The sequence below is a fragment of the Sphaerodactylus townsendi genome, linkage group LG04 (genome assembly GCF_021028975.2).
Source record: "Sphaerodactylus townsendi isolate TG3544 linkage group LG04, MPM_Stown_v2.3, whole genome shotgun sequence".
NCBI classification, from domain to species: Eukaryota; Metazoa; Chordata; class Lepidosauria; order Squamata; family Sphaerodactylidae; genus Sphaerodactylus; species Sphaerodactylus townsendi.
In genome coordinates, this window is record NC_059428.1 from 27495744 (window position 1) to 27522030 (window position 26287).

The 26287-nt window shown below is 45.3% G+C and overlaps 1 protein-coding gene across 2 annotated transcripts in view; it reads right to left on the reverse strand.

Moving 5' to 3' along the window:
• Positions 1 to 2336: 2336 nt before the first annotated feature.
• Positions 2337 to 26287, reverse strand: part of ARHGAP20 (Rho GTPase activating protein 20) — a 109372-nt gene continuing 85421 nt past the window's right edge. For both annotated transcript variants that reach the window (XM_048495015.1, XM_048495016.1), the window contains 7 exons: positions 22148 to 22336; positions 13874 to 14052; positions 11444 to 11605; positions 9531 to 9640; positions 8860 to 9049; positions 7112 to 7226; positions 2337 to 5021 (listed from right to left, as the gene is read on the reverse strand). In XM_048495015.1, the coding sequence (XP_048350972.1) occupies positions 3289 to 5021; positions 7112 to 7226; positions 8860 to 9049; positions 9531 to 9640; positions 11444 to 11605; positions 13874 to 14052; positions 22148 to 22336 (2678 nt within the window). In that variant the 3' untranslated portion in view covers positions 2337 to 3288. The remainder of the gene's footprint in view (positions 5022 to 7111; positions 7227 to 8859; positions 9050 to 9530; positions 9641 to 11443; positions 11606 to 13873; positions 14053 to 22147; positions 22337 to 26287) is intronic.

Consider the following 26287-nt stretch of genomic DNA (forward strand, 5'->3'; position numbering starts at 1 on the left):
GCCTTATATTTCGCACTTCAGCAAAACCTCTACTATGTCTTATTTTCAGGGGATGTCTTATATTCGGGGAAACAGGGTAGTGAGGGCCATGCTATCCTCTTCCCATGAGATTGGAGGGGAGCCGTTCCATCCCTTAGGAACTGGTACCGAGAGGTGATATTATGTGACGTGGAAGGGGGGAGGGGCTTGGGGAGGGGTATAATGGTGGTTGTTTTGGCACTTAAGCTTTAGTTCTGGCAATAGAAGTCCCCATTTTCTGTTTCTTGATTCCAAGCCACTCCCAGCAACATTTTCTAGTGAAGGTCCAAACACAAATGGCGTCCCGTGGGAAGCCATGTCAGGAGAGAATCATTTGGAGTGGAAAAATGGCAGGTGGGGAAAAGTTAAATACCACCCCTCTCCCATTTCTCAGCTCCAGTGCCCCAAACCACGTTGTTGTCCGCTGGGTGGGGGGAGTGCTAGTGTCACGTTGTATACCTATTCTGATATGCATGTTAAAAGCAACCCAGGAATAGCCATGTTAAGCCTTAGAAAAGTTTTAACATATCACAAGCAGCGACAAGACAAACATCATAATAGATATTTTTTCACCAGACATCCTGCAGCTACCACTTTCTCTGGGCCAACATCAGCCCATTAAGAAGACTTGGCGGGATTTTCAAGGCAAGGCTTGGCACGGCTGCATCCTCCCTCCTCAGCATTAAGGATGCTGCTTTAGTTGCAGAGTCACAAGTTTGCAATAGTGAATAATCAGGCTCGGAGAGGATGGATCAAACCCTGTTTAGCTTATTGGCTTCTCAGGGTGTAAGCCTACAAAAGGGTTGGTTTTCTATAACTAACAGAAGTTCAGTGGAAATTTTAAAAAGCAACGAAATTTATTCCAACATATCTAATTAAGGTGAGCTTTGCTGAAAGCTTAAGCTGGAGTACATTGTGTTAGTCTTCACAGCCCCACTGTAGTTCTGTTTTGCTGCAACAGGTCAACATGGAAACATATGTATGTAAGTGCCATCAAGTCATAACTGACTTATGGTGACATGACCCCATAAGTGGGTTTCCAATCAAGTGAGAATCAGGGGTGGTTTGCCACGGCCTTCTTCTGCAGAGGTTTCCTTGGTGGTCTCCCATCCAAGTACCCACTCTGTTTAGCTTCTGAGATCTGACCAGGTTGGACTATACCATGTCACCTTTCCTCCCTCAAACATGGTTATTCTCTGAAATTATTGTGCAATCATACACCACACCAGTGTGGGGTAGTGGTTAAGAGCAGGTGGATTCTAATCTGGAGAATCGAGTTTGATTCCCCACTCCTCCACCTGAGTGGCAGAGGCTTATCCAGTGAACCAGTGTATCGGCACTCCTACGTTCCTGCTAGGTGACCTTGAGCTAGTCATAGTTCTTTGACACTTCTCTCAGCCTCACCTATCTCACAAGGGGTCTGTTGTGGGGAGAGGAAGGGAAAGGAGCTTGTAAGCTACCTTGATTTTCCTTACAGGAGAGAAAGGTGGAGTATACATCCAAACTCTTCTTCTTCTACTTCCACAGCTAATAAAGGTGGTGATGTCACAACACAAAGTTTACTAGGCTGTTTTAAGGGGTGGTTTGCCTTCCCCCATCATCTACACAGCATTGTATTGACCTCGGAAGGATGGAAAGCTGAGTCAACCTCAGAGCTGGCTTCTTGAAAATGACTTCCGTCAGGATCGAACTTGGGTCATGAGCAGAGCTTTGACTGCAGTACTGCAGTTCACCACGCTGTGCCACAGGGCTCCTTCAGCAATTCATAGTGGACTAGAAAAAGCTTAGTTAAGATATTAGAATTTCAAGTACTAGTTGCTGCTCTTGTGTGTCTTCCTTGGTACTATGTGTATTGGCAGACACAAAGCACTTCAAGGCAGTGCAGTTAAAACTAAGGCATAGTTCTCATTAAGGTGGTCTATGTAGGTCAGGACTGTGCCATTTCAGGCTGCAATAGGACTCCCCAGAAAATTCCCTGGACATAGACATTTAGGGAGAACGTAAAGCTATGATCCTATCTTCCAACATTTGATAGTCTACATACAAGGAGCTTATTTTGTTTGGAGGAGCAATTCAGCATATAGGGACCTATACGCGGGTTGAAATGGTAAAGCCAGACCTTATTTCTTATCAGGAAGAAGACCAAAAGGACACCCACTCCTGTTGGCTACTTTCACCCATCAGTCGATGCCAACCCAAACCAGACTGCTAAAAAACACAAAAAAGCTGAACTCAGAATATAAATCTGCACAGGTGAAGAGCGCCCATGTGTGTGGCAGCAGAGAAACCATGAAGAAGAACACTCTTTCCCCCAAGAGTTCTCATCCCAGCAGCTTTACAGCAGAATGTTTATTTCAAATACACCACGAAATGCGTACACAACACCACCAGCACCCTTCACCACCCAAAAAGTTAGCAGCATGTTCCGCAAGTACAAAAATACACATTTATTTGGGGACATATACAATAGCAAAAATTTTATCAAGATATATTATACAATCTCAAAGCATTTTTAAGATAATGCATTACTTTCAATATATTATAATAAAGATTATTTCAATGGTATGTAATAAAAATTATGTAAGTTCAGCTTGCAAGAATGACAGTAACAACAACAACAATAATACACATATAATAATAATAATGCCGTCTGATAGCATTATCGTGGAGAAACTGTTCACAATCGGAAACCAAAATGTAACATCCAAATGGCACACAGTTAAGTGACATACACACAAAAAACTTGTCGTTGTAAGTTATAGAAGGTTCCGGATTTATGCTTCATTTAAAACTTTCTTCTTTTGCTGCAAGAGGAAAAACGACTGGAACTATTAAGCGGCTGCCTCATAAAACACAGAAAGACATTAAACCTTTTCCTGTGGAGGACAATATAAGGGACCATCAGCTTCAAAACAACACTACAATACCACAGCTATGGTGCTCGGCTTGACCTCACACACTACATCCAAATCACCAAAGGACACAAAACATGGATTTATGATGTTTGAAACATACAGGAGTGGCTGAATAGCAAAGCACACTCCAGCTGTGCAGCTGAGAGTGCCTCTGAAAGGTTTGACGTGGCCTTCCCAGAGACCAGTAAACGTCTCTGAATCCATAACGTCTCCAGGAAAAGTAATTCTGACAATTCCTCAAACAGCACGAGTTCTGTCAGCTTCCCCGATGAGAATATATCCTCCTGGGACAATCACACCCAACAAAAACCATAAAAATTAAGCTGAAACGCAATTCGCTGACACAAGCTGTTTCTCAAACGTAAGATTCCTCAGTGAAAAACTTTTGGTCAATCTCCTCAAACTTGGGATCAGCACACAGCTTCTTCATCCATTCCATTTTGCCGGGCTCAGTCCTATCCTCTGATTTCGGGAAACGAGTATCGGAATTGGATCTAAACAAAAGTTCCCCCTCAGCTTTTGTGAGTTCTAACGAGGCACAGAAGTCTTTTTCAGAGGCAGCGCCAGCAAATTTGGACTCCACACGCGATAAACATTTATCATTCTTGGAATCTCCTACTTCAGCCTGTGAGGAGATCACAGATTCATTGACGTTTTCCTTGGTCATATGTCGACACTGACTGCTGAGTGTAGCATCTGGCTCCAGTTTACGTTTGGCACTTCGGTTTGTACTGGAAGGCTGTCTTTTATGAGAAGGGAAAACCGAAGAACTTTCCTCCTCTTCCTCTTCTTTGCTTTGCTCAGCCAAAAGTTCCAAGGCCTTCAACCTCTTATCCTTGACATCTGATGGACAAAAGGGAAGACCACTGAGCTGCCCAGCTCCCTGAGAAGAACGGCTCTCTTGGTTCAGTGATGCAGCATTAACACCTCCGCTTGAAACGGGATTTTCCGTTCCTTGGCACTGCCCTTGGTATAAATTAGTCTCAGACACATCTGAAGGGCATGTTTCTGCCTCCACAGTGATTTTAGTGGAGCTCTTCTTTTGCTCTTCTTGCTTGGAAGCCCTTTCCCTTTTGCGAAGAGTCCAGTTTTTCATGGTGCAAGCCCCGCTTTTTAGCCACGTGCTGGGATGGAGGGTGATGGGGTTTTTATGAGGGGGCCACTCTAGGCTTTCTCTCTTAATGCTTATCGGGTTGCTGCTATGGCTGCTGGTAGTTTGACTGGGAAAAGAGGCAGCCTCTGACCCAAGCTGGATACCTGAAAAAGGGTTAAAATCCGGGGAAAGTTCTCCATATTTCCTTGGAGGATGAAAATTGCAGTCCAAAGGAGACGAGGTCTCAGTTGGGGTAAACACAGAGTAGTCTGAAAACTGTGAAAAAGCACTGTCCAAAGAACTCATTGAAGACCCTGAAGGGGACGTACCAGGAGATGACAGACTAGAACAGCTAGTTCTGGAACTAATATTCAGTCTGAGCGGAGGTGGCGGCAGAAGGCGGTTAGATGTGTCCTTCTTTTCACCGCTATGGCTTTCCGGAGCACTCTTGCCCACATCTATCCCCGTGACCAAACTCTGATTAATAAGCTTCTGGCCTTTCACTTGCAGCGAGCGAAGCTGCTTCAGACAATCTTCGTCTGTGTGGGACAGAACAGCATCGCAGCTGGCTTTGCGGACGGCACTTTCGTGGAACCCGCTGACGGGCGTAAACTTGGAGGCAAGAAGGCCAATCGTGGGTTCAGAGCAGCGCCTGTGTCTCCTTGAACTTTTGAGGACATCTGAGAGGGCTGTTGATGAGTAGCCTGATGTGACGGAACATAAAGACTCGTTCTCAGAATGCTCCCGTGAAGGAGATTTGTGATAGAAGCCGGCAGAAATGGACACAGGCTGTGATTTGGCGGGCATTTTGATCTGGGAATCTTCTGTTTCTGGTGGGTCCAAATCGCAGTCACTCAGGGTCAAAACGGAGTCTCTGCTCCTGTTCTCTTGACCTCGTTTTTTGATTAGGTTGTTAAACGAGGAGTCTGCGCAGTCATTCAGCTCATTTTCCAAACTGTCGTAAGAGGAGTCATTCAAATGAAAAGAAGAGAGATCTGTAAGAAGGTAAAATAGGTGTTAGCATATCACGAGGTATTGTCTGGTCAACGAAAAGCAGTTTCCCCAATGCAAAAAACAGCAAACATTTAAGTTGCCGGCTGTTGTGGGGTGTTCTGGGCTGTGTGGCCACAGTCAGGTGGCTTTAGCTCCTAACGTTTCACCTGTATCTCAGGCTGGCATTTTCACAGGCATGCCCAGAGAAACACACCTTACCATGAATTGAATGGTTTTCATATGGCAATAAGCCAGCTATTCACAAACTATATACCAGGGGTGTCCAACTCTGGCACCCCAGATGCTCATGGACTACGATTCCCATCAGCCCCTGCCAGCATGGCCAATTGACGATGCTGGCAGGGATTGATGGGAATCGTAGTCCATGAACATCCAGGCCCCAGAGTCGGACACCCCTGCTACATACAACATAAATTACGAATATAAACATATTACAAAATATGTATAAAACACTTACATTACAAATGAATAAATGTGATAACAGTTAATACTAAATCAGCTCCCTATTTTAACAAACTCTTGTGCTTTTTATATGTTATCATGCAAAACTCTGCTACCTGATGAGAGACATAAGCGTCTTTATCTTCTAGCATCTTACCATGACATGCCTCTGAAGCAGGAAAACCTGAGGGGCTAAACCGCCAGTCTACGGCTACACAGCCCAGAAAACCCACAACAGCCAGTTGATTCTGGCTGTGAAAGCCTTCAACAATACATTTAAGTTACCACTTTGCAGTTTCTGGTACAATTACAAGATATTGATCTCAACTGCACTATCATCCCATGAAGAAGGACTCAGCTGGGAGTCTGTGGGTAGCTCCGGGACACTTAGCACCAAGTCAGACTGGATTCTGGCGATTGCAACCTGTGAGAAAGTTCTGTGCATGCCAGACAGTCTCAACCGCGGACCACACTTCCTCTTGTGCTAACATGTCTGTGTAAGTTCAGCGGTTTTCAATGAACTCTTGCACAAGCAGAAAAGCCAGTGAAAAGGAACCGTGCGGTGCAGCAGAGATTAGGTAGTGCAAATGGAACTTATTCGTAAGATCTCAGCCCAATAGCCCGCCCAAAATCAAACTGGGACCATGATGCAGAGGGGAGTTCTGACTCCTTCCCTCTGAGCTTTCTCTCTTGCCATTCTTACATGGACTTCCAAAGCTGTCTGTCCTGCCCAAATCCTCCCTCCTCATTCAATATGGCTGCTATTTACTGGGGGGGAAAAACAACGCTTAGGAGATAAAGCACTAGGGAGAAAAGCCAAAACCCTGCAGCCATGCACAAAGGGACAGGGATAACGAATGTCTTTACTCATAGAAAGAAAATGAGTCAGAAACTAGGGGTTGAGCAACAGTAACTACAAAACACGAGAAAACCATCTGAGGTCAACCTCATTGTTGTACTTTTGCAGTGAGCAAAACTATATTAATAAGAATTAATTGTCTGTATTAATAAGAATGTTTGAGCGGCTGCTCTTGATCGGGCCAGTGGTCCATCTACTCCAGCATCTTCTTTCACACAGTGGCCAACACACTTGCCCCTGGAAGGCCTACAAAGCAGACAGCAGTGGTCAAAACCTCATCTTGGGGTTGCCCCACACTCCAGTACTGGCATCAACAGGGTTATTTTAGCTTTAAAAGGGGCTTGGACAGATTTATGGAGGAGAAGTCGATCTATGGCTACCAATCTTGATCCTCCTTGATCTCAGATTGCAAATGCCTTAGCAGACCAGGTGCCCAGGAGCAGCAGCAGCAGAAGGCCATTGCTTTCACATCCTGCAAGTGAGCTCCCAAAGGCACCTGGTGGGCCACTGCGAGTAGCAGAGTGCTGGACTAATGGACTATGGTCTGATCCAGCAGGCTAGTTCTTATGTTCTTATTGCTTCCGAACATTAACCAAAGTGGCCTACTCATCTTACATCCATGTCACCATATGATATTGTGACCCCGAACCTATTTTATAGTCACTGCAGACATGGCACCAAAACAGTCTCAGGGAACTTGAAGCCAAGACACACACACACACACGCACGCACGCACGCACGCACACACGCACACACACGCACAGTTTTTACCTGAACCATCTTCTCTGTTGTCATTTTTGGGCACTATATCTGCAAAGATGGAAGTAATTTCCTCTCCAAAAATCCTGCAGCAGTTTTCAATCAGGAACTGGACAAGGACAGCAACCTGCAATTGACACCAACAAAATGCTGATCAACTGGTTATGACAGATTTGTCACCACGCAATTTGTTCCAAAGCAGCTGTGGCCCCTCACCCTTTCCTCTCCCGCTCCCGTGTCCCCTGGATTTAAGCAGTGTCTCATTTTAACTATCAGGGTCTGTGCAGTTAGCTAAATGCCTTATTCCTTTAGGATAACATAGGTTAATATTGTAACATAATGCGCTTCTTATACAGCACGGACCTCCCTTCTAGCGCCTGCTGTTCCCTTGGCATGCAGCAGGCTCCTTCCACAACGCCTTCCTCTTGCCTGCCTCCTGTCAGCTGTGCACGATCCCAACTCTCTGCCAGTTCTTTTCCTCCCACACAAATCCTTCTAGTGCAACCTGTCTGTTCTAGGCGGCTTCCCAAGAAGTCTGTCCCTGTAAGAGTTATAGGCCAGCTCAGGAAATGAGGAGAAAGAGGAGGACCAGCTGATACTGCGGCAGCCGACCGTTGCTCTTGATTCTATCAAATCTAGACAAAATCTTGCCTGAGATCCCTTTTCAATCAACAGTATAAAATAATTAAATATTTCTAAGTAAAGCACAGGTTCTACCACAGGCTTAAGGTCAGTTTATGACCAGAATCAAATGTTAAAGGGGATGGTGGGGAAAATATATCCTTCAGGCTGTATGGGTGGTTGGGAAGATCACACTTGGATACCCTCCGCAGCGTGTCAGAGGGGAGGGTGAACTGAATCCTTGTCATCAATCAGTTGAACTTTCTTGTTGCAAGGTGGTCATCCTGGCCCCTTCCGCACAGGCAGAATAATCCACTTTCAATCCACTGTCAATGCACTTTGCAGCTAGATTTGACTGTGCGGAATGGCAAAATCCGCTTCTGAAACAATTGTGAAAGTGGATTGAAAGTGCAGTATTCTGCATGTGCGCAAGGGGCCTTGGTGTGAGTTCAGACATGAAGCAGTGGATTTTGAGGCTCTTGGAAGGAAGCTGAAGGTACTGGATGTACAGGCTGTCATTTCATCTCTACTTCCAATTGAAGGACATGGGCCCAGGTGGGAAAGAAGAATAGTGGAAGTGAATAACTGGTGAATTCGCTGCCTCAGAGAGTGGTGGAGTCTCCTTCTTTGGAGGTTTTTAAACAGAGGCTGGATGAACATATGTCAAGAGTGCCCTGACTGTATGTTCCTGCATTGCAGGGGGTTGAACTTGACGGCCCTTGTGGTCTCTTCCAACTCTATGATTCCATGATTCTATGAAACCTCATACTTGGTGCAGTCCAGGATGTGTTTTATCTCTTAATCCAACTGACTATATGAACAGCCAAATCTGTTTTGGCATCCTGCCTCTGAACCCATAAGATCTGGGATCAAATCCGAATGCAGAGCATGTCCGTGTGGGACAGAAAGGAGAAACTGATGCTCTAGGTCTGGCCCCTACTAGAAACTCTGTCAGCTGCTCACACCCCTTTCCCATCTTTCTAACAAAGAACTCTCACCAGCTTTTTGATCAGTAAACAAGACAAAGTTGTGGAAAGTGCGCAAAGCTTTGAAGAGGGGGAATATTTTGCCCAAGGACCTCTCTTCACTTAAAGACGTTTCAAAGGTACAAAAGAGGGCTTGATCACTGCTGAACTAACCTTCTTTGTGAATCCGCCCTCTGTCTCAGGGCTTGCGGGAGCTGGCGGCCAGAGCAAGCTGGGTGCAATGCACACAGCTAAGTTAAAGGCGGTCATCTGGTTGTCTTCAGACTGTTTCTCTATGCTATGTAACACTCCAAAGAGGTAACGCAACAAAACCACATTGGCCCTGGGGAGCTGTTCCAATAGCCTAGAAACATACAAATATAACTCTTTAGAACACAATGTTGAGTTTGCAAAAATTAGCCCCAAGATTCCTCTCTCTCTCTCTCTCTCTCTCACACACACACACACACACACACACACGCGCGCGCGCGCACACACACACGCGCACACAAACACGCGCACACACCCCACCATACAGCTGAGCCTTTTACTTGGGGCAATGTAGACTCCATTTCATGGTAAAAGGAAGTTTCCAAATAAATATTCCCATGGTCTTTGTTAAAAACATGGGAATCTGTGGTGGGAATTCACTTAAAAATGTAACAAGCAGATTATGACAAAGAGACCCAAATGGTGTGCTTAACTAACTATGCAATCAAGACACACAAATTGCAGTTCATGAGCTTGTTGTAAACAAGGGCTTGCCAAACAAAAATTTCACAGTTCTCATCTTTCCGGGTATCTATTTTCGGAAACAGCTGAACAAATTGCACAAATAATTCTACCTGCAGATTGCTTTTATCTTCTCTTCACAGTTTCCTTCGTCCATTAAGGAGATCCACTGCTCACAGAGCTGGCAGGAGAAAATGCTGCCAGGGATATTGCGCAGAAAATCCTTATTGAGCGAGAAAGAAGAACAAAGCCCATGAGCAATCACTCGTCCGTGGAAAGAAAGGGGCGCTACAGGGACCCCCAGGGCTGTACATTTGTCTCCTTTAAGCCCATATAAACTTGTCCAGCATTAAATACGTTTGGTCTTGTCTCAAAATCGTCTTCCTCTATGGATGCATCTTAGCAGCAATTATAAGTTTCTCACTTGATAAATGAAGCAGGAACTAAACAGTTTGATAGTGGGGGAGGGGGGAAGAGCATTATCTGCTATCAGTCAATGAGGTATAATATTGGACTTGGACCAGGAAGATATGGGCACAAATTCCCATTGAGCCATAAAGTAATTCCTCCTGAGCCAACTGGAAGAAGCGTAGGAAACAGAGGTGGCAAATGAGTAAATCTTTGTTTAGTCTCTCTTCGTTAGCTGTGAACTTTGGGAGGCAAAGTATTTACAACCTGAACTCTTGACCAGCCCACGTCACTGTTCCTGCAAAATAGCTCATGCTTCCTGCAGCATAAGCTTTTACAGCCCTCGATGAAGAGTGCTCTGGCACACAAAGACTTGTGCTGATGTGCTAGCCTTTAAGGTGTCAAAAGCCTTTTAGGCAATCGAATCTTCACTATATCAAAGAGAATACCTTTGGAATTTGCCCTTCTCTCACAACCCTAATTGGCACCCCAGCAGGTTATGCATTTTGCTTGTAGAAAGTACTAACTACATCATTCCACAGCAAGACCGGATATTAAGGGCTTATTTGCAGAATGAAGACCTGTTCTTCCAGTGACTTCTAAAGAGGATTTGCAAAAAAAGGGGGGGGGATTTGGAGGATTCAGCTCTCGAGAGGAATGGCAGACCCGCAGAAACACCTCTGTGGCCGATTACAAACAAGGTCTCTGCTGCGCACCAGGAGTGAATGTCTGTTGTGGCAAAATTTATTGTATGGACATATTTCCCCAAGCCCCGCTTTCATTCTCCATTCCCTCTGCAACAAGACCACTTACAGCGCAATTTAATGTCCTTTACCGCCACAGAGGGGCAGATTTGCCAGCGAGCACAGCTTTGCCCCGAACATCTTTCCTCCACCCATGGCCAGCCTACCTAGCTTCACCCCTTCCACTTCTTTGCACTATCCTTTCACGCCTTCCCCCTCGTCCCCCTCCCTGTTGCCGACTCTTTCCTTTTAATAATATTAAACTCCAGGGCTTCTCTGGCATGTTGGGGAAGGGACGATTGGGAATCTGGAGAGCTTGGTAAAGATGCTCGTGTTGTCCCTTTGTGGTTAGCACACCACCATTACCCCACCACCACCACAGAAGAGAACCAGTGACCCAGCGCTGAACAGTGATCCCTGGTTCAAACATTTTATATCAATATATCGATATAAACACAGGGTGCCAATGGAAAACATTCTTCTTCTTTTTGTGGAAGGGGGGGGAGGGGCTTTCTGGTGCATTTTCTCCATTGGTGACACGTCAAAATGGCAAATCCCCTTGACCTCTTAAGCCCACCAGCCTGCCCGGCTGCAAAAAGGGCAAGAAAAGGGGACCGTAGCAAGCTTGCCATACATAATAGGTCGGTAGTTCAAGGCATGCCTTATGTTTGAAAAGCCCCAAGTTAAAGCCCTGGCACCTCCTCTCCAGATGCAAGGCTGAGCTCTGCCACAGCTGCTGGAGAATCAGAATTAAAATCTTGCTGTCAACCAGGCCAGACAGACAGCAGGTTAGTCTTCGCTCAGTAAAAGGCAACTCTTTGATGGGATTCTTGGCAGAGTGAGAAAGAGCCCTAAAGAAGGAGATCTCTGCCTACCTTAAACACAGAAGCTGTCACAAAGATGGACTCGCAGAGTAAGTGCACTTCAACGCCTGAGTCGAGTTTCTCCTTCATCTCCCGGCAGGATTTTGCATTTGCTGAACGCCTAAAAATACCTCGGGTGAAAGGCCCCTCTTGATAGAGAAAAGAAAGCATTTCCTGGAAAAGAAAGCATAGAGAGCCCTGGTGGGTGACTAACATTTCCCAGAGAGGCCATGCTGGGTGGGGGCTTCTAATGCAAACATGGTGGGTGAAATACCCATAAAAGACCTCCAGCATGGTTCTTTGCTAATTACGGGCATACAGATTGTATCATTAAAAAGGCTAATTTACATAGAACCTATGGGGTCGGACACAAACTGACACCCTCCCCCCCCCCATACTCCCAGCATACACCAAATCTAAGGCTGTGGGGCCAGCAAACCCCAGGCTGCAGCTCCAGAGATTGTTGCTTTCATGCCTTTTGTAGCACAGATCTGCTGAGACCACATCAGTTTGTCTACTGGAAGAGGAGCGTCAAGTCCTGCTTCACTTATGTGTAAAGCCTAGGTACGTTTCCTAGGCAAAATATGCCTTTGAAATGAGAGAGAAACTGCTGCATCTACCAGGACTGAAAATCACATGATTTCCTCAGTCTGCAAAGTCATCATTTAGCTGTGTCCTAAATCATTTTTATTCCTTGGACAAGCTCACAGTATTGACTCAAGAGATGAAGTGGGAAGGGTTTTTGTATTCCTATCTGCTTTTGCAAGCTAGCTGAGGGCACAGTCTTGACCTCGGTCTACACACAAATGGAATGGCTGGATCTCTTTAGACAGCAGGTGGGATTTATATCTTTGAACAGCACATCAAAATCTCCTTGAAAACTAGCACAGGGCTGAGCCAAAACCATCTCCTTTATGTGCCAGCTTTCCATTTGCAGGAGTTTTTCTTTTCTTTTTTCTTTTAAAAAACCCTACCTATGGAATTCATAGGTAACTCTTTTGCGAGGGCTTTTGCAAGTTTTTCTATGGACAAAATCTTTGACTGCTGCGATTTGGTGGGAGCGGCTTTACAACCTGTCACATCTGTCAAGGGCCTCCGTGTAATTCTGGAGTCTTTTCCATCTATGCCCAAGTTACGCACATGCCAAAAGTGGCCTTAGACCATCTTCGGCAAGCCAGGCAGTGGGCCCCTTACCTCTCTCATACCAAACTCAGCACAGTGATCCATGCAACGGTCATCTCCAGATTAGACTACTGCAACTCGCTCTATGCAGGCCTGCCCTTGAGGTTGATCCGGAAACTAAAGCTGGTTCAACACACAGCGGCGAGGCTCCTCACTAGTGCTACAGTGAGGGAATGTATCACTCCCACCCTCCGCCGACTGCACTGATTGCCGGTTGCATTCCAGATTAGGTTCAAGGTCTTCGTTTTGATTAAGGCCCTGAGCGGTCTGGGGCCCTCAGGGACTGCGTTTCCCCCTGTTGCCCGTGGAGAGCTTAACGCTCTTCCAATGGAAATCTGCTGGTGGTCCCTAGTTCTAAGGATGTTAGGTTGGCCTCAACTAAAGCCTGGGCTTTCTCAGCCCTGGCTCCAGTCTGGAGGAACTCTCTGTCAGTAGACACTAGGGCCCTTGGGGACCTTAATGAGTTCTGCAGGGCCTGCAAGACAGAGATGTTCCACCAGGCCTTTGGTTGAGGCCACCTGTTATTCCACCAGCCTCCTAACCACTATTCCACCATTACCATGGACATAAACTGTGAATATCGTGTACAGGGATACAGAACATCAGGGCCTCCTCTCTTCTGGTAGGATTTTTTTCTTGTTGGATGCTTAGGGGGTGGGGACATGATAATAAGCACCACATCAACGCTGCAATGTCATTTCTGGCATGAACCTGGAAGTGGTGTCACATGTCAGTTTGATACTCTAGGATTCCAAAACTCTATAGTCACCAAAATTCTATCGTTTTTCCATATAGAATCCTAGAACATTTTGCTGAAGTCACTTCCAGGATTGTATTGGAAGTAAGGCTGCAGTGTTGGTGTAATGCTTACCCCTCCTCGCTAATTTTCCCCTGCTCCTCTACTGAGCAGGCTGGAGAAAGGGCAACCTCACACCTTCCATAATCTGTCTTGAACAGATGCTTTTCATGGGAAAACAATATAAAAATAGTCCAATAAACTTTTCAAACCACACTCATTGGAGATACTGGGAACCGATAAACTCTTGCACCTCCAAAACGTGCAGAGGCACATAGTCCTTCCCCGAGCAACTAGCTAGCTTAATTCCTATCAATCCATCTGACAATGGAAGGAATTGCTCAAGCTTTCTAAGACCACAACTATATGGTTCTCCCCCTTATGGTACATAATAGGACCTTCTTGCCCTTCTAATTGCGTTAAAGCAGTCGATCAGACTTTCAGTTCTCTGCTTTTGAACTCACCAAGATTGGCTTGGGCAGGTTGTCATTCTCACAGATGGTCGAAAGCGAAAGGCCAAAGAGCTTTCCTGATGAAGGAGATGTTGGGGATGGTGGCGCATTGTCCAGTGGGCCGCCTGTGCCCCTCCAGAAGGCCCAGCTGATAATTGATCTTTTCCTTTTAAATGGCTTTTGGCTTAACTCTGAGGAACGAAAGAGTTTTAAAAAAAAATATTAGAAGAAAATGAATTTATATTACAGCCCTTATCTGCTTGTCCTAGTCATTGCTATGGTTCTGGAAATGGGAAGGAACATAAATGGCAGCTGCAGAGTTGCTTTTGTGAGCTCCCTAAGACGCGTGCCTAAGAGTAGAGTGTTCGGGCTCATGACAACTTTCCAGAGATTGCATTTTAGTAATAGAAACCCTGTTATCTGTACATTCAGGTTTATGAAAAATCCAGCCTTGAGACTCTCTTCGCATCTCGATCCTTCCTGTATTAGGAATTTTATTCATTTTATTTTCACACGCTCAAAAGTTCCCATTCCGTGGTCAGGAGCACCTGTCTCCAGATGACAAAAGAATTAACAAAAGACAAAATCCATTCAGGGTCCTTCTAGGTCACAAGTCAGAGGAAACTAATTGTTCCCAGACTGACCCATAGCGGGTTGGGGGAGCCCTGTCTCTATCCGTCCTGCCAATCCTTGGGATGCCTAGCAGTGCAGTGCCAAAGTGCCATTTTCTGCAGTGGCTCAGGGTCACCCACAAGGACAGAAAAACCTGCCCTCACATTTCCCTTGCACTGGCTCACTCCCTTACTAAAGGGATTAAAACAATGTCTTCAGCTCGGAAAGCCTGTTCCCACCTCCAGCCCCAGTCTGCCTGTTCAGTGCAACAATGGATATGCTAACACTGTCCTTGCCAGTTATCCTCCAAGGAAACTAATCTCATTTTTCTATTTTCTACTCTCCAAAGACCACTTTGCTTGAATTGCCATTGTCTTTTAGTTTCAGCTCCTTCCTCATTTTCAGACATTCCTGAGCTTAGCCCATTAAGCCAAGTGTTCAAACCATTACAATAACTACCTGAATACTTAAGTTTATCTCTCTCTTGTCTTCCCCCCAAAAGTTAACGCTTCCCTTTGTCTTGGGAGATTAAGGGTCTCTTTGTATAACCTGAGGACCCATTTCTCCCTATAACTAGCTCCTTCTCAGAACACTTTGTGTTCAATACCCCCTGGACACCTCTCTGTCTGTTGATATTGTCCCCAACACATTGCTTCCTCTTTCTTCTGGAGTTTAGCGCGGGTTGGTAGGCTCTGTTCATCAGACCATTCCCCTTCATGATCAAGTAATACTGCGCTTTTAATTCCCAATTCACCCACTTTTCCAGACCTATCCTCTCAACTCTATATATACCTTAGGGCTGTGTGTCTGTTCTGCTGCTTTTATTATTGCGTGCTTGTACGTTCATTATTTTTACCTTTTAATAAAATGATTAAACTTTACTTCATTTTCCTGTGGATATCTTGCAAAAGCCAATCTCCATAAAAGTAGGCAACCAAGATTTCAGGGTTACCCGTTCTCTCATTCTATTGGGTCTGTCCTAAATTCCCCAACTCTAAAAGGGACAGACCCTACCATTTTGGGCAACACTGACTATTTGCTTTAGTACTGACCTACCGATGTATGTTTAGCGAGACCTAGAAAAGCCTAATTAAAATCTGCCTTGAAGATTCAATCGGTAACTTGGTTCCAACTCTTCCTCTTAGCCTAGCTCACTTTGACCTGGTGTTCACCATGTAGCCAGTACAGTATCAGATGGCCATTAGTCAACTCTGAAAGGGAACATCCAGTGGCTTCTTCAATAAGTGCTCCAAATGAAAAACTTGAGGAAGTTTGAAAAGACAGAGATAAGATTGTCTCAGTTGATCTAAGAGAATAATATGCTTTTATCTACCAATAATGGTTTTTGGTAAGTGCTGGGCAAACACGAGAGTAACTGGAAAAGACAATAACACTAGGAAAAGTTGAAGGCTTCAGGAAAAGAGGAAGACCCGACATGAGATGGATTGACTCTAAAAGGAAATCACACCCTCAATTTTGCAAGAACTGTGAAAGGCTGTTAACGAAAGGACATTTGGAGGACACTGATTCATAGGGTCACCATGAGTTGGAAGCGACTGGATGGCACTTAACACACACAGGCACAGCTACAGGCTCTTATGCACAGTGCAGCTGTTCACAGTATCTGCTGATGATTGGTGGTATGCATTTGTTTTCCCTTATGCTCAGGGCACATGCTACATGGAGATGAATTACTTTTTTCCCCTTCACTTCATTTATATCATATTTTTCTTCTCACTGCGGACCCGAAGCAGATTACAAAGTTGTTATCCCTTCTTCCATTTGACCTTCACAACAAATTCCCTGGTGAGGTAGGCCAGGCTGAGGTAGAATTACGGGCCTAAAATAACTCAGCAAGCTTTGATGGCAGAGTGGCTATTTGAAGCCCAGTCTACTATTCCCACCTCCACATCACACTGCCATTGTTGAGTTGGATTCCCCCATCCACCAGCAAAAGGTGTTGACATTCACTGATTTTCCCTTCCCTGGGATTGTGGAATCCTTATGGACCTACTCACATCAGGAGGATATAGTAAAATGAGGTGAAATGGGGCAGAGAGGCCATTTCTGCCTCTTCCGTCAGTGCAGTTTCACTCACAGAAGAGGTCGGAAGGAGCTGTTCTGCCTCATTTCCCCTTCTTAATGCAGCCTCAATACGCTTGTTAGTCCACGCAGGTCCCACAGCTCTGGGAATAACATTTCTCATGGTTGGAAAGAACAGCTATGGAGAGCTAAACATGGAAAGAGACGAGTTCCTTTCCCAGACCTGATGATTATGCATGTGTACATGAGAAAGACAAGGCACATATATGTGCCTGAGCACAGGGGCAAATTCATGTGCCTAGATGGGAGAATGCACAAGCCACTGTGCTTTTATGCAGCAATGGGAATGAATCTTCCTACAAGGGCAGAGAGAGTTTGTATGTATCTGTGGGAGAATTTGCGAGGGCATGCACTCTCATGCACATTTTAAGAAGCCCCTGACTAGTTTAAAATTAGGAGTGGGACCAGCAGACCAAAAATTACCATTTGTCTTCTTTTCATCTCCATGAATTGCAGCAGAACATTACTCATGCTTTTAGGCTAAATAGTTAATTCTGCTGCACAGCATGCATTCAGAGTTCACATTTACCTCAGGAGTGGGAGGAATACACTAAAAGCCTGCAGTCAAGTCAGCAGCACCTGACTCAAAATGTGCTCTGTTTTAAAACTTATAACTTGCTGGTAAAAATTCTTTCCATAAAACATTCCACGAGGCAAAATGAAAACAAACCACAGTGATGCAAAAACAGAAATCTGGAAAATGTTACAACTTATGTGCCATTTCACTACTGGCCAGGGGCCCAAGGGTTGCAACTCCTCATTCTCAAGAGGGGCACCATCATGCGAGGAAGAGCAATCTGGTCTCAGCCATCAGACAGAGGAACAAAAGTCACAAGGGAAATTGCTTCCTTCCCCCACGCCATAGGGAACAACTGTGCTCAAACTAATTAAAGGAAGGACATCTGAGTCACAAGTTCAAGCCCTGCTGAGTCGATCTTTGGTCTTATTTTTGTGCTGGATTCAATCTGTGCTGTATTTGGAATCATTTGACCAAACATAACTCTTTAAGGAAGGTTCATGCTGCGATTTCAGCGTTAAGAGTGATAAATGCTGATCAATAAGTAGTGAGGCACTGTGGTATAGTGATTAGAGGATGTGCACCACTGGGGAAACCTGGGTTCAAATCTCTACTTCGTCTTGGCCCAGTCACTCTTATGCAGCTCAAGCTCCCCCACGGAGTTGCTCCAAGGGTAAAATGGGAAGGGGAGAAACATGAATATTGTCCTGAGACCCTTGGGGAAAAAGGGAGAGATAAAAAGGTGGTAGTAATGGGAACTGCATGAATCTGGCTCCTCTTATTTTGTGGCAGAAGAGAGATGCCTCTCTTCACCTCTTGGCACTCTTGTACACATCCCAATACAGCTTGAGCCATGGAACTTCCCCACGGATTGTGCCCTAACTCTGCATGCTTGTATTCCTAGCTCAATGGGTGGGCTGTGCGTTCAAATAATTCCACATGGTTTAATTGCCCGTCCTCAGGTCAGCACTTGGGTTGCAAGGAAAAAGCATTTTCTCAGTAATCAACTCACAGCTCTGTATTGCTGAGTAAACAGTAGCACAATGACAAATGCTGGGTGGAGGGCCGCTGTGCCAAGTATCATGAGGAGCAACTATTGGACAGTGCCCACGTCGTCCCTTGCGATGAACATCTAAACCTCCTCATCCCCCCATTATTGGTGCTAGGTGGCATGGGGGGGGGGGGGAAATGGCACCTGGGGCAAAATGGCCCCCGGCCCCCCGTGGCGCCCTGCCCCCTGTGGCCCCGGCCCCACTTCCCTTAGCCCCGGCCCCACTTCCCTTAGCCGGCTGAAAAAACACCCTGGTGGGAACTATACTTCCCAAGAGACCTTGAGACCCTCCCCCGCCCCATTGTAGCTCCGCCTATGCTGGTGCTCTAAGAAAAGGTTTTCAGAATTATTTAAACACTGAGAGCTCTTATGATGTAGCATTTAAGATCAAGATTCCCATATGAATTGTAAAGTGCCGGAAGGTTGAAAGGGGATTCCATAGCTAACAATAGATTCAGAAAGCAGCACCAGTAGGGTCAGCAGTCCCATGCTGGCAAGTGATGTACAAAAAATATATTGGGTGGTATATGGGAAGGATGCCCTGACCTGGATAGCCTGATCTCATCAGATCTCAGAAGCCAAGCAGGTTTGGCCCTACCTGGTATTTGGAAGGGAGACCACCAAGGAATACCAGAGTCATAATGGCAGAGGAAGGCAATGCCAAACCGCCTCTGAACGCCGCTTGCCTTGAAAACGTTACGGGGTTTCCATAAGCTGCAACTTGACAGCAAAAAACAAGGGGAGGGTAGAAGCACAAAAGCACATCACAATCCTCTGTGATGTTCCAGGAATACCCCAATCTTTAAGGTAAAAACCATAATAACTGAGGAAATTCCTAGAGAATCACAGAGGATGTGATGCTGCTTCTGATAGGAATCCTTCCAATCTCTACGGCCTTTGCAGAGACAGGAAAATTCCTAGAATGTCACTATGGATGCTACCCACTCCCCCCGCCCCATTTCTCAAATCATGAAGGGTGGGGAACTGAGACTGGGGGCTTGTTCACCGTAAGTGAGCGAACGGCAAGCCTAGGCACAAGCCTTTGTAGTTTGCACACTACTATTATTTGCAGTCAGACTACCCTTTGTCTATACAACATGCTCCACGGTGAGTTCTACGTACCCCAGCAGGGGACACTTATCAGACCGCTGTTAAAAGGGAGTACCTCATTTACTGACAAGGAAACAATATGGTATCTTTTAGGTCAGTGGCGAGACTTCCAGATAAATTATGGATTCGCTAATTTATCAGGCCCCTGCCAAAGAAGCGGGATAACTGGGCCACGCTGGCAGGGGCTGATGGGAATTGTAGTCCATGAACATCTGGAGTGCCAGGAGCTGATGGGAATTATAGTCCATGAACATCTGGAGTGCCATAGGTTTGCCACCACGGTTTTAGGTGATCAGTACTCACACAACAGTGGAGGTGGCCAAGTTTCTCTCAATCGCTAGGATATGAGAAAAAAATGCAATTTTCTGTAACTTTTTATGCTCAATGCTAATAAAGATGTTTGTTGTTGATGATCATGACTACAGCAAATGCTCCACGTACTCTTACATCACTGTTCTACTGAACTCAGTAGGACTTCCTTCTGAGCACTCAAGCCCAGGATCATGCCCTAAGAAAGTAATCTGAATCCGAACTTAAAACAACAGTGAATTCATCTAAACCAAGCGTCTGCAACCTGTGACTCTCCAGATGTTCATGGACTACAATTCCCAGCAGCCCCTGCCAGCATGGCCAATTGGGTTGCTGACCCCTGATCTAAACACCACGCTAAAAAAACCATCATCCTTCTCTCATGTTATGATCTAGTAAGGAATATCTTGAATATTCATAAGAACATGGAATGTTTGCTTCTTTTGCAATTTCAGAGTGTTTTCTACCCACGTTTTTAAAAAACAAATAATAATATTAATGCTGGAGTATTTCTGCAGTTACCAAGGTTGGATGAGAGCCACTTGACTATACTCTGTTGCCTTGTAACAGATGGTTACATAAGTACTTGGACGCCAGGCAGTCCACAGCAATAAAATAAACCGCATGAAATGGTAACAGCATCAATACAAAAGGTCTTGCTGTGAAACAAACATTGTGGACATTTAAGTGTATATTGATGTGTAGAAAAATAGCCTTCCAAGAGACAAGGTGTCTTTGACATCAGGTGGTTCGGGTGATTTTTTTGTAGCCAGGTTGAAACCTGGCCAATTGGCTTTGACCTAACAACCATAGTTGAGGAGTATCTGTTTAGCAAAGTGTTCCTGTTTTGGAACCCCTTTGTCATGCTAAATCTTAATAAAAGCTCTATCATGCTGAACTCTGGGAAAAGCCTGAACTGCTCTCCTGGTGTGTCTCAGCAGGAGGAAACAGTTTAGTTTTAGCAGTGCTGCAACACTGAGTGTTTCCAGAGCCATCAGTGGGCATATACCACCAATTTCAATTACTGTGGTTCCGAAAGAGAAGGCTAAGAATTCTCTATTACACCTTAAATCCCTTCACAAGTGATAATCTCCACAGTTCACTGTGTTAAACTTTTTAAAAGATTCTGAAGTTTCTAGTGCTTATGGTTTCAAAGAAAATATTGACACTTCATAGAGTTTCACATAACTGTTCTGAGAAGGCATACCTGAAAAATACAAGATAACTTATATTTTCCAAATACTTGGCATTCTTAGAGATCATGGAAAAGGTGAGGTAGACGGTATGTTCTACATAAAGAGTAAATCTGGAATGTTGAGACTGTGATCATCTTCATAAGTAAGCAGAGATCAAAGATTCTTAGCCTTGGACAACTCTTCTTCCTAAATCACAGAATCTGGGACAGTGAAAGGCGTGGTGGAAAGTTCTGCCAAGTTGCAGCCAACTTATAGCGACCTTGTGAGTTTTTCAAGGCAAGAGACAAACAGGGGTGGTTTGCCACTGCTTCCCTTGGCATAGCAACTCTGAGCTCATTGGTGATCTTTCATCCTAGTTGGGATGCTTCAGCAGTACGGAAGAGTATAAAGAAACTCCCAGCTTAGCCATGCTTATTAGAAATGCAGATGAATGTGCCATCAAGTTGCAACTGACTCAAACACGAAGCATTGAAGGCAAGATGTGAACAGAGTGGTTTGCTACTGCCCTCCACAGTCTTCCTTGGTGGTCTCCCATCCAAGTGTTGCCTGTGGTCAACCTGGCTTAGCTTCCAAGCTTGCAAGCTCAGGCCAAACTGGGATATTTGGACTGCTAACTGGGATATTTGGGCTGCACTACTTCAAAATGGAGTTGAAGGCTGAGATCCCATTTTGAGCTCTGGACCTTTGCAACTTATAGGGATTCCACGAATCACTGGCAGAGACCCTGCTTTGCAGGAATAAGGTCCCAGTTTCAATATGTGGCTTCTCTAATTAAAGGGTCTCCATCAGCATGTGTTGGGAAAAACCTGCCTCTGACCCAGAAAGGCCACTGTGGAAAGAGTAAACAATACTGAACGAGAAAGGCTAGTAGTCTGACTCAGGAAAAGGCAGTTTACAGTGCTCATGTGAGACATTTAGGGATTACTTGCCTTATAACTCAAGACAGAATTACTTAAAGACAGCTGCTTTGAAATTACTGTGTCACAGACACCAAGTCTAATCTTTGGGTCTTTGCTCCTGTTACCCCTTTCCTCACACCGGGCTCTCCAACTTGCTTATCAAAACCAATCTGACTAGTCGACAATGGGGGCCCCACACCTTTTGCCCTTGCTAACAGGAAAGCAGGCCAGGTACAACAGGTTTGACAAAAGCACCAGTCAATCACCAGAAACGACAGAATATGCAGCTAGTCTCTTGCCGTCTTAGGCATGTTTGCATCTTAAGTCTTGTCCTAATAAAAGACACTCTCCCTACGTAACAGCATAAATAGATTGTCGAACACAGCCTCTGTCCTCTGGCGGGCTCTCCTTCGCATGTTGGCTGGCTTCGACACAGAGTTGATCTGCCAACCCTCTCTGAAGGAAGCTTATGTGAGGGGAGGGACTCACCGTTCAGCTGATGGCCCGAGGCCAGGCGGCTTGGCTTGAGTATAAACTGGCACTGGAGCTCCCGGGGCAGCTGTTCTATCAGGAAGGCCCCCTGAAGGTCCAGAGGGCAGGCACAGTCCTTTGATCCTTGCGTCTGAGGCAAAGTGTCCCGAACGTGGCTCATTTTAATTCCAAAAGGATATTCATGTCCTGCTCAGAGAAAGAGGAAGAGGATTTCATTTGTGCTGAGTGGAGATGCAGGGCAAGGCCAGAGCACTTCCTAGGGATGTCGCAATGAGCTTTATTCTCTAAAAACCTCAGAAGGAATGTATTCATCCCCCTTGATCAGTGGTTCTCAACCTTCCTAATGCCGCAACCCTTTCAGTTTCAGTTTATTTAACCTTTTCCCTCCCCCTCCCCCTCCTTGTCTGATTGCAGAACATAAACTTTTAGCAAAGAGGAGTAGAATGGGTAGCATAAATCTGTAACAGGCCATGCATATTGATGGTATTCAACCAACTGTTATAAATTGTGAAATCCGCCTTCAATTTCAGAGAGAAAGGGGGTGTCACAGCCCTGGTCACCCTACCCCTTGGAGCAGAGGGGGTGGGGCAGTGTGCAGCCCCATGGAATGGAGCAGTCCAGTGGCAGAGCCCAGGGAACAGGCACTTAGATCTGTGGGAGAAATGTAGGGTTGTCAGCCTGCAGGTGGAGCCTCAGAATTGCTCCAGACTGCATAAACTCAGTCCCTCGGAGCTTTGGTGGCTCCAGTTTATGATGTCAAATTCCTGCTGAGCTCCCCATCCTAGGACTTGGCTAGCAAACCTAAAGCCTTGGTGGAAGCAGGTAGAGGTGTGGCTGGGCTACAGGACCACCATCAAGCTCTTAGCAGAGTCCACTGAAAGTGAGCCAAGCAATTAAAATGAAAACTCTGCATTTTCCATGTTGACAATGATGATAAGAAGATAGAACAACCGCAGGGGGATGTGGGCCCTGGCCTTTGAGGTTTCACAGGTGGACTATAACTGAAGGAAATAAATAAATACTTCCGATCCTCTGAAGATGCCAGCCACAGATGCAGGCGAAACGTCAGGAGAGAATGCTGCTAGAACACGGCCATACAGACCGGAAACCACACAGCACCCAAATAAATAAATACTTTGGGAGACGCAAATTAGGGTGAAGACAGATTTTATCTCCCCTCTTGGAACAGGTAAAATTTTCCTGCTTCTCCAGGGCAAACGTTGATTCTCCACATTCTCTGCTGGCTTCATTTCCAAGGTGGATTTCTGCTACTCTCATGCACCACAGATGTCTTTGCTTTAAAAAAAAAATTATTCCCCAAGTAAGTGGCATATTTTTCCATTTCAATATATTATGTGGCATCTTTTAAAAGACACGCCATAAAAAAGGGGAAAACCCCTTTAGAAACACAGAATGGGGAGGTGGTTTCATAGATATTTAGAACATTTTAATCCTGTTTTACTCTTTGGGATATTTTGCAACTCTGAAAGGATAGAGGAAGTATTTGAACCAACAAACAAATTCAAACAGGCTCTCTCTTGGGTCAATAATCTTCTTCTCCATCTCTGTGAAATACCGCAAAGCATTAATCGCCTAACATTGATTTGGAAGTTATGGAGCCAGAAATCTGTTTGTGGGTGTACTGGCAGTCAGGGAACAAAGCTAACGCGGCAAGGGCTGAAGTTTGCCTTCTGTGCAACTCCCACTGAAAATCAAATAGAGATGGAAAGAGGGACAACAGCAGGCAGCCTTGATTTAAGATCCAGGGAAAGTATCAAGGCTGCTATCACAGTAGCGTCTGATACCGTTTCAATAGGAAAAAATGACGTTCTGGGATTGCTGAAGGAGACACTCTGTGGATTAAAATCCTTCCCATGTGCTGTTCAAAATGGTAGCTACAAAAACGGGAAGTGTGGACAGCTCTGTGGGAGAACTTCTGCTTGGCATAAGCACCCTGATGAATCAGTCCAGTGCTCCATCTAGTCCAGCATCCTATTTCACACAGCCACCACCCAATTGCCCTGACGCTCCCCACAAACAGGCAGCAGAAGTGGAGGACTTCCCCTGATGCTGCCTGCCAATATGGCTATTCAGAGGTTTGCTGCCTCCACGGATGGAGGTTCCCTTCAGTCACCATGGGTTGTATTCATTAATGGACCTCTTCTCTATGTATCTGTCGAACCCCCTTCTAAAGTCATTCATGCTTATGGCTGTCACTATGTCCCTGGCAGTACATTCCACAGCTTAATCACTTGTTGTATAAAGAAGTATTTTCTTTTGTCATTCATTGGGCAACCCTGAGTTCTAGTATTACAAACAAGGGGGAAAAAATCTTTCCCTATCAATTTTTTTCCCCATTACCTCATGTACACTTCATAAACCTCCATCATGATGTGCCCTCATAGCTGTATTTTTTTCTAAACTGAGGGGTCCCAAACTCATCAGCCATTCCTCATAGGAAAGGAGCTCCAACCCCTCCATCATCAATCCCTCAACACAGGCTAGGTCACCATGTTTTACCACAGAGTTTCTGGTGATTTCTAGAGCTTCCCTATGTCACTTCTAGTTCTTTTACTAGAAGAGGTGTAGCACTGTACTCAGAGCTCCAATTCCCTTATTAACAGCAGCCCTCCTGCCAGTGGTGAGGCACTGCCCCTGCCAACCCTATTCTCAAAGGCACTGCAGTAATCTCGTTTCAATATTACCGAACATCCCCAGCACCCAACAAGCTTTCAATTCAGGCAGCCCTTCTCCAACTAGGGTCTACAAACAGACGACCTATTCTGCTGAGTGAACTAAAGAAGAGGGCTCTCTTCTTCTGTCTTCCTTCTTCAGCTTGAAGAGGACTAGACGCCATTCTGAGGGAGCTTTCATGACCACAAATAGGTTTTATTAACCTGTACGTTAACCAGTGCGATTTCTTTAGCCACAATTCTTTGGTTTATTTTAAAATCAGTTGCCACAAGACACCCTTTTTTTGCTGCAAAACATCAACCTGGCAGTTTCTCTGGATTTTAGGCCTGTTTTATACTTGGAAGCTGTTTTGGATGTGATTGATTAATTGATTGATTGATTGATTGATTGATTGATTGATTGATTGATTGATTGATTGATTGATTGATTGATTTCCCACTCTTCCCAATAGGGCTCAGGGCGGCGAACAACATAAATCAGATAAAACAGCGCAATAAAACAATGTAAACATTCAGCCGCAGCAGTTAAAACTTACAGCAATAAAAGCAATAAGATAAACAGATGGCGATAAAGCCCTTAAAAGACACCCAGGGGAGATCATGATGCTCCAATCAGGCCGGCTGGCAAGATCTAAAAGCCTGGCAGAAGGGCTCAGTCTTACAGGCCCTGTGGAACTCCCCCATGTCCCGCAGGGCCCTGATCCCGGATGGGAGCTCATTCCACCAGGTGGGGGCCAGGGCTGAGAAAGCCCTGGACCTAGTAGTAGCCAGCCAGACTTGTCTAGGGCCGGGGACCTCCAGCAGATCCCCCCCCACCCCCGACGATCGGAGGGATCTAGAGGGGCAATATGGAGAGAGGCAGTCCCGCAGGTATGTAGGTTATGGATGTTTTGGATGTGATTATATGATAGCTCCCCAAATTGTAATCCTGCAACAAGTCTGTTTTGACGATAAAGTCTGAGGTTCAATCCCAAGAATTTCCAGTTCCACATGGAGCAGGAGTTAGGGAAGACCTTTCTCTGACTCAAGATAATCCAAATGGACAATATCGAGTCAAATGGGCCAGTGATCTACAAAACATTGTACCTTGTCCTGTGACACACATCCTTCCCATGATGCACCCATATCAAAGCAGTATAGTTGGCACAGTAGAAAAAAAGAAAAACAAAGGTGAGGGAAAGGGCAAGTAGGGATCAGAAAATAATATTTCTACTTTTCTGTACTTCTGATAATCTTTTAAATGAAAGGATGTTTATTCTATACAATTAAGGTAACACCTTTTTTACTGCACTATCCAACAGCACCTGCACCCAATACAGGTGGTGGTGGTGTCTCCCTTACAAACCTGGAATTCCCTTCCGATAGAAGCACATCAGATTCTGAGCCTGCATACTTCTCTTCCTGGTTTGTAGTCGGACTGGCTTTCAAGAGCCAGTATTAAGCA